At 50.6% G+C, this 8,179-nt stretch overlaps 1 protein-coding gene across 1 annotated transcript in view; it reads left to right on the top strand.

Moving 5' to 3' along the window:
- Window positions 1–1,449: 1,449 nt before the first annotated feature.
- The window catches only part of fgd1 (FYVE, RhoGEF and PH domain containing 1), a 12,618-nt gene continuing 5,888 nt past the window's right edge, over window positions 1,450–8,179 (top strand). Inside the window, exons 1-9 of the mRNA XM_054746230.2 lie at window positions 1,450–1,656; window positions 4,467–4,730; window positions 4,812–5,010; window positions 5,087–5,807; window positions 6,250–6,339; window positions 6,507–6,655; window positions 6,736–6,892; window positions 6,956–7,094; window positions 7,875–7,933. Of these exons, the coding sequence (XP_054602205.2) occupies window positions 1,599–1,656; window positions 4,467–4,730; window positions 4,812–5,010; window positions 5,087–5,807; window positions 6,250–6,339; window positions 6,507–6,655; window positions 6,736–6,892; window positions 6,956–7,094; window positions 7,875–7,933 (1,836 nt within the window). The 5' untranslated portion in view covers window positions 1,450–1,598. The remainder of the gene's footprint in view (window positions 1,657–4,466; window positions 4,731–4,811; window positions 5,011–5,086; window positions 5,808–6,249; window positions 6,340–6,506; window positions 6,656–6,735; window positions 6,893–6,955; window positions 7,095–7,874; window positions 7,934–8,179) is intronic.

The following is an 8,179-nucleotide window of genomic DNA, read 5'->3' as shown; positions in this document are numbered from 1 at the left end:
ACATTTTTCAGGATAGTTTCAGGGTTAGGGTTCCCGAGAACTGTCTCTGAGTTTGGACTCTTGTTAGGGTTTAGTGGCTCTCAGGTGTGAAACCTGTCTGGACTCCTCCTGTTGCAGCATCCTTACCACTTGGCCCGCCGACATTCAGGTGCGCCCTGAGCTTCATCTCGTGTTCGAAACAGCTGATTTTATTTCTGTCGCCTCTTCTGTTTTAATGTCAGTCATTAAAAAAGAGTTTGTGAACCTTGCCTCACTGCAGCACCTCCTTTTCTGCTCCGGTGACCAGGCCAACCCAGGACAGAGATGCTGTAACTCAACAGAACCAGAACTGAAAATCCCACTCAGAGTTTTTCTGTCTGATTCTATAAATCGCTATAAACCTGCAGCCATCTTCATTCGTTTTCTGCACTAATTCATCACAATGGTCACAGGTACCGGTGTCTGTCTCCACCCTCCACCAGGTGAGAGGCGGAGAACACCTTGTCATGTTGTGGCGTAGATGTCTAACCCACGACATACACGATCAGCTTGAGACGGGGAAAGGGTTTAAATAAGAATTTATTAAAAGGGAACCCAAGGAAGCAGCTTGAACGTAGCCGAGTTCTTTCACAAAGGGAGCCGGTGCGGGAAATCTGTGGACAGATGGGAGTTAGATCCAACTCGAAGGGGAAAACAAGGAATCTGAATTGTGCGGAGGACTTAGTCTGGAGAGGGGGAAAAGTAGCTCGAGGGAGGAGTGGTCCGGTCTGGGCTGAGAGGGGATTCCTGAGACTGGGATCCAGAAGGGGAGACGTGGAGGGAGCTGAGTTTGTGGAGATCCAGGGAGCTTAGGCTGTTGGAGGTGGTTCTGGCCAGGGAGAAGCTGAGAGACAAGCAGGTTGGAGTTCCAGAGAATAGCCAGTCGGGGATGAAGGTGGAGGTTTGATGTGGTGAACGAGAGCAGGAAGGGTAAAATGCAAAATCCAAAACACATCTAAAGTCTCAAAAGGTCCTAAGAGCTCGAAAGTACTGTGAAGAGGTGGCTTAGAAGGTACCCAGGTAGAGTAATCATCCAGCGAAGTGTAGAAGTCTCTCAGCTGCTTAAATACACCTGGCTGGCTGATGAACAGATCTGCTGCAGCTTGGTCACCTCCAGACACGCCCACCTGCAGAGGGAAAGCTCAAGAGACAGGGAGTGACAGCAGGAATCCACCTCAGACCGTGACACACCTGGACAGGTCTCCAGCCCATCACAGGGATGCCGGGACAGCCACACACACACACACACACACACTTAGTGATTAGTCTCTAATTAGCCTGATTTGCATGTTTTTGGTCTGCGGGAGGAAGCCCACACATCACCTGTAAAGGTTTGCATCCCCCGTTCCTTAATTTGTTGTCATGGAAACCGAACAGGAAGCGAGTGCGTGCATCCACGCCCCCTCCAGCTCCGTCGCCTCACGCGCACCGGGAGAAGCAGCCTGCGCTGATCGACCGTCTGAAGCGGCAGCCTGCTATCGGTCCGGACCGCCCGAACCGGTCAGTGCGCGTGTGTGACCCGGTTTGTTCTGCTGCTGTAGACCGGGGGCGCGCTCTTCCCCCGCAACAACGTCTCTTTCATGACCGGATTTGTGTTTTGCTGCGCGATGTACATGGACCGAAGCAGCGCGACCAGGGGTGAGTCCAAACTGCGTCTGCATCTCGCGCTCACAAACACATGCACGCGCCTACACCTGTGCGCGCACATCTGCGGCGTTTTTCTGTCCTATCTGAATGATTTCTGTTGACAAATAAAATGAATCTGCAGAATAATCCGGATGGGGGTTAACAGGGAGACGGGGGAGGAGGGGCGTGCACGCGCACAAACTGACCGACATCTCACTGCAGGATGCAGCTGCTGCCAGATGTGGATCTGATCCGACATCAGGCCAAGCCTCAGTCACGTGACCGTTTGCTGATCGAGCTGTTATTGATCCACGATCGAATGTCTGTTTTATTCCACCATTCAATCACAAGGCCCCAACAACGACCGATCGTGCGCGTGCACACCCGATCCAGCGATGTTGAGGCTGAAGTTTGTGCCTCCTAGCACGCGCACAGACAAATGATAAATGACCCGCACTTGTATAGCGCCTCTCAGAGTAAGGACTCCAAAGCGCTTTACACTACAGTGTATCATTCATCCATTCACACACATATTCACACACTGATGGTGATGAGCTACGATGTAGCCACAGCTGCCCTGGGGCAAACTGACGGAGGAGAGGCAAGGTGAGACAAATTCATGTCAAGAATGTGTGTGTGTGTGTGTGTGTGTGTGTGTGTGTGTGTGTGTGTGTGTGTGTGTGTGTGTGTGTGTGTGTGTGTGTGTGTGTGTGTGTGTGTGCTGTGAGAACCAGATAAACTCGAGGGGGACCAGCGCAGACCAAACACCTGAACCTTTAAACGATCCAGTCCCAGTTTTGATGCTTCTAAAGATGATTAGCCAATCATATCTGACTCAAACCATCATCTCCAGTTTTGGAGGTCTGAAGGTGACCTCAGGATCCCTGTGTAGTTCTTGTCAGGGGAAGCGGGCCTGAAACCCAAGGGTCTGTCAGGAACCAGGAGCCTGAATCACTTTCAGTTCCCAAACCAAGTCCTAGGAAAAGGCTCATTGAACTCTTCTAATCTGCAAAAGTGTTCTTCCTCTTCTTCTTCTGAACCACTTTTTCCTAAGCGTGGTTTCATGAAGCCAGTCCACTGCCTAGACGTGTCTCTAGTAGGACACACAAGATCAACCGGTCTCAGACTCACTCACGCCTACAGTGAGTCTCCAGTTTACCTGACATGCAAGTTTTGGAAAACTCACACAATCATAGAGAGAACATGCTAACTCCTTCCAGAAAGGCTGGAGGTGGGATTCAAACCTGCAACCCTCTTGCTCTGAGGCATCAGTGCTAGCGGCTCCACCATGCAGCCTTCTGCTAGAGCCCACTTTGGTGAAGTCTGCTCTGTGAGACAGCATGAAGTCTGGTCCTCAGGTGAGTTCAGAAGAGAATGAAGGAAAGTTGGACCCATTTAAGCAACAGGGTCAGAGGTCACACAGGTAGCATCATGATTACTCACTAATAAAGCTACAACACAGCTAGGAATGCTAACAGCAGAGGCAAGGGATCAGAGCTCTGAGATTGGGTCTAGATATCTGAGGTGTCATAAAAACCCAAATTCTCCGCAGTAGCCAGATCGGATCAAACCTCTGTGGACTCTGAGTTTAGTTTGAGGCTGAAGATAAAAACAAACGTGCTGAAAACGGTGAAATATGGTGCTGCTGTGGCTGTAGCTGTGCTTTTCCATTGCTAACGGGAAATCCAGACTACAGTTCAACTGGGAGAATGTTAACCCTCTGGAGGCAGGCAGGTTGAAACCTACCTACCTGGTTACTCCACATACGTACTTCATGAGCATTTTTTAACTCAGAAGTACCCCTGAAGGACTTAGATGTTCATCCTTTTAGGGTTTAGAGGCAACCCTCTCAGGCTCAAAATGAGTTTTGCTAAAAGGACAAACAACTACGTCCTTCAGGGGTACTTCTGAGTTAAAAAATGCTCATGAAGTACGTATGTGGAGTAACCAGGTAGGTAGGTTTTAACCTGCCTGCCTCCAGAGGGTTAAAAAGGCTCATTCTTTTCTGGAAAGTACAAAAAACAAATATAAACTAAAGCTTTGCACTTCAAATCAAAGGTCTTTCGTTCCTGATCTAATAAAACATCAAACTCCTTTTGCGAGAATAGAATTTTTAGTTGACATTAAAGGTACATTATTCAATAATTCTACAGTGAAATAATAAACGGAAAACAACCGTTTGTGTTGAAGCCTGTTTCCCATTAGAGCATACTGTAAAGATCCCCCCCCCCCCCCCCCCCGTGTCCCCCCGACTTCTAAAGTGATAATTACGTCCATGGTAGACGTTGCTTACCATCTTTAAGCCCACAGGGTTGCGGAGTCTGCGCCAGCTAATGCTGCTAACGTGGTCATTCGACACCAGCTGGTAAAATACAGCAGCGCTTTCTAAAGATCCTAAGCCAGTAAACTGGAGCGACCCAGAAGTTGTTTCTCGTACCTCGTAAGAAGCCACAGCGTCTTTTTGTTTTTCTCTAATATTGAGCTAATGTTGAGCTAACAATGCTAAAAATGAGTTAGAAACCATTAGCCGGCTCTAAAAGTATCTCAAGCTACTGTTTCAATTACCAAGAACTCGATATTATAGTGAAATGTATTTATCCGTTCATCAACTTCTAGTGTATGACTCGCCTTGGCCCGGCCACTGGCGCTGAACCAGCAACAGCCATGAAACTCACTGAAAGGGAGGGAGACAGTCAATCGTTTTGTTCTGAAAATGGGATGTAGTAACCAAGTTCGACCACAGGATGTCATTCTTACTTCATTCATACATAATGCACCTTTACGTGAGGAGCACTATGTGGCCTCTCTTACCTGTCTTTCAGGCCCCGCCTCCTCCTCCAGTCCCAGCTTGCTGAGTAAGACCCTCTCTCTGGAGCCATCCTGCTCTTCATGTGGTCACCAACAGGTCTTGGATACTGATGCTCCTGAGCTGTCCAGCTCTGACTTGGGGCCCAGTTCAGCAGAGGAAGGGGCGGAGCTTGAGTGTTGCGGCTCCGTGATTGACACGGGTCCTCCAGAGCTACCAGCTACCACAATAACACCAATAAACAAGATCCGGCCACTGCTGCCAGGGCCCAAGCCTCAGGGTGAACATCACCTCATTATGTCTTCTGTTTGGTGTATGTTTGAGTCGTTACGAGCTTAACATGTGCCCCCACCCTTTGTAGTTCCGCCAAAGCCCCCCCATCTCCAACAGCAGGCAGGCGGGTCAAGGCTCCGCTCTCGAGTCTCCGACAAGCCCCTCCCACCTCCACCACCCTGCAGAGCCATACCAGCAGATCAATGGGGGGGACGCACTCCTCCAATCCACGCAGATGGCACCTCCTCCCCCACTTGTGTGTTGTCACTCATTGAGAAGTTTGAGCGGTGAGTTCTGATTGGTCAGATGAAGGATAACATCGCTGTGTTTGGTAGTTTTTCTTCATTCGTTGTTTGTTTACAGGGAGCAGATTATTGTGGTCCCGGACATCACTGGGGGGGCCATGTGTCCCCGCCCACTGGACCCCCCCTCTCCTCGACCTTCATGGCCACCAGCGTCATCCTCATCCACCACTCCTCTACCTGAGGAGGGAGAGTCACTGCGTGAGGCCACAAGACCTGATGACATCACACATGGTGGTGATGGAGAGGAGGAGTTATGTGAAGATGATGACGAGGAGGAAGATGAAGAGCTGATGGCGGCGTGCAGTGACATTCCCCATGAGAAGCGTTTGTCCATCGAACCTGATTGCTGTACCTCAGAGAAACACCTGGAAGATGATGCTGCTGCTGTAGAAACATCAGACCTGCAGCAGAGGCTGCTTCTTGACCAATCAGAGCTGCCCTCTGAGCGTCTGTCCCTCCCCTCCTCACAGACAGATGGGAAGTTGGCTAATCGGGACAGTGGCATTGACAGCATCAGCTCACCCTCCCACAGCGAGGAATTCTGCTTTGCCGGCGTGGATGATGGAGTTGTGGCCTATCCCTGTAGCCCCGCCCTCCTTCCCCGCCTCTCCAGCTCATCGTCTTATGCTGGAGAGGGAGGTGAGGGGGACGAAGGTGAGATGAGAGGAGGAGTTAGAGGAAGGGGGCTGTCTGAGGAGGGAGACAGTGACCTCGACGAGGAGGTGGAGCTGACTCTCGTGCTAACCCCTCCCAAGACTGATAGACAGGATTCTGCCGAGGTAAGTCGAGAAAATCCCGACAATCCAACATGGGAAGAATCGTAAAAGTGGTGCCGATCACTTCCCGCCAGTTAGAGATGCGACCCAGGCGTTTCATTGGTCAGGCAGGTAGTCCGCGTCATCTCAGGTCAACGGGTTAGTCTCTGTGTTGTTTGCTGCTGAAGGTCCAGCAGTTCGGTGGACGATCAGAAACCAGCACCGCGTCTCTTTACTGGCACAATAATTCAGGAAAATTTCAAAGTAAAAGATTCTTGCTCACTAAATTTCAGAACCGTTTAATCCTGAACAGGATCGGGGCAGCAGGTAGAAAATAAACGATGGTAAGAGTTTAAAATAAAAGCTGTTTCTACTGCAAAGCGCCGCTGCGGTGGTGCAAAGGCGGCACCTAACCCTAACCTCCGACCCTAGACCTACCCAATCACGTCTGTGTTTTTGTGTCCAGCTGTCCGTCCATCAGAGAGTTTTCAACATTGCCAACGAGCTGCTGCACACGGAGCTCACCTACGTATCTAAGCTCCACCTGCTGGATCAGGTGAGTCGCGCAGGGCCAATAGCAGCAGAGGAGGCGAGGAGTTCCACCGCCTCCCTAGCTGCAGTGCCATCAACTGGGAGAGATTCAGCGCTTGTCCGTTGCCATAGCAACCCCAGATATTTAAAGGTATCAATGCCTGACTCCTCTTCGCCCTCCTCCTTCTGCAGGTCTTCTGTGCCAGACTCATGGAGGAAGCTCAGTCTCGCCCCTTCTTCCCTCCCGATGTCATTCAGGGAATCTTCTCAAACATCTGCTCCATCTACTGCTTCCATCAGCAGTTCCTGCTGCCGGCTCTGCAGAAACGCATGGAGGAGTGGTGAGAATCTGTGCCTGCCACCTCCCTTTATTCTACTCCTCCACAGGAGACGCTTCAACGTGGTTCTGATTTTCATGCAGGGACTCAAACCCACGAATTGGCGACATCTTGCAGAAGTTGGCTCCTTTTCTTAAGATGTACGGAGAATATGTGAAAAACTTTGACCGAGCCATGGAACTGGTAAACACATGGATGGAAAGATCATCCCAGTTTAAAACCATCATCCAGGAAATCCAGGTATGAGCTTCTCGTTCTGGCTCTGCGCGTCGGGTCAAGAGCTCACGTGGTGTGTTTGTGCAGAGAGAAGAGCGCTGTGGGAACCTGACCCTGCAGCACCACATGCTGGAGCCAGTTCAGAGGATTCCTCGCTACGAGCTTCTGCTCAAGGACTACCTGAACCGACTCCCAGAGGACGCTCCGGATTACAGAGATGCCCAGAGTAGGAAAACAAGCGCACCCAAACAGCTCCATAAGCCTAACCCATAACTCCACCCTAGCTCCATCATAACTCCACCCATTGGTCCTCCATAACTCCACCTGTAGATGAAGTTCCCGTAGAGCTCCATTGAACTCATCTTCTCGCCATCAGGCAGCCGCCGCTTGTCCAGACATGGGTTAAGGTTGGTTTATGCTTGACGCGTCCGCGCGGTCCGCACGGCTCCGCGCGGAAAAGTTGCGTCATTTTAATAACCACGCCCCTCCACCGCGCTTCCGCACGGCCCAGAATTTCCGTGCCGCGCACCTCGGAAAATTTCTAACCACGCGGACGGACGGACGCGGAAAAACATGGCGGACCGGCAAGAACTAGTATGGCAGAGGTTCGTAAATACAGACATGTGTATGATTCAGCTCTCAGAGATCACCGTGATCAACATGTTGTTAATAACTCTTGGAGAGAAATAGCTCGCACTGTCGGAAAAGACGAGGACGCTGTTAAAAATGCTGGAATGCCATGTTGTAAACAACAGTAATTTTTACTTCTACTATGGTGTAGTGTTGGATGCATGCCGTAGAGCTCCATGCTGCCCCCTACAGTTTGGGAGAATATTGGCTCACCGCAGAGACGAGCCGCACGAACCATAAACGCTGCGAGTTGTGAAGCGCGTTCCATCCGTGAGCCGCATCACCGCGCGGAAAGTGAACGCGTCAAGCATAAACCAAGCTTAAAGGCTAGTGGGGTCACCTGCTTTCCCTAAAGGTGGCGTTTGTTTCTCTGCAGAGTCTCTGGAGCTGATTGCGACAGCAGCAGAACACTCCAACGCAGCCATAAGGAAAACGGTGAGACCAACACAAGAACCGTAGAAACCGTCCACACCACTCTGGGGCTCTCGGCATCTTTTGCAGTCTGAATCTCAGCTCGTGTGTTCGTGACAGAACCACAAATCCATGAAACAACCTGATTCCTGCTATTCTGTTCACTGTTAGCTCTGATCGCCATAACCGGACGGAGGTTCGGGAGTTCTCTGGTTATCCATTTTGTCCTGCAGGAGTCTGGATTATTGTGAGGTCCACCAACCACAACAC

Source organism: Nothobranchius furzeri, chromosome 15 (assembly GCF_043380555.1).
Source record: "Nothobranchius furzeri strain GRZ-AD chromosome 15, NfurGRZ-RIMD1, whole genome shotgun sequence".
Taxonomy (NCBI): Eukaryota; Metazoa; Chordata; class Actinopteri; order Cyprinodontiformes; family Nothobranchiidae; genus Nothobranchius; species Nothobranchius furzeri.
Note: the sequence above shows the minus strand (reverse complement) of the source record. Positions and strands in the feature narration are given on the sequence as shown.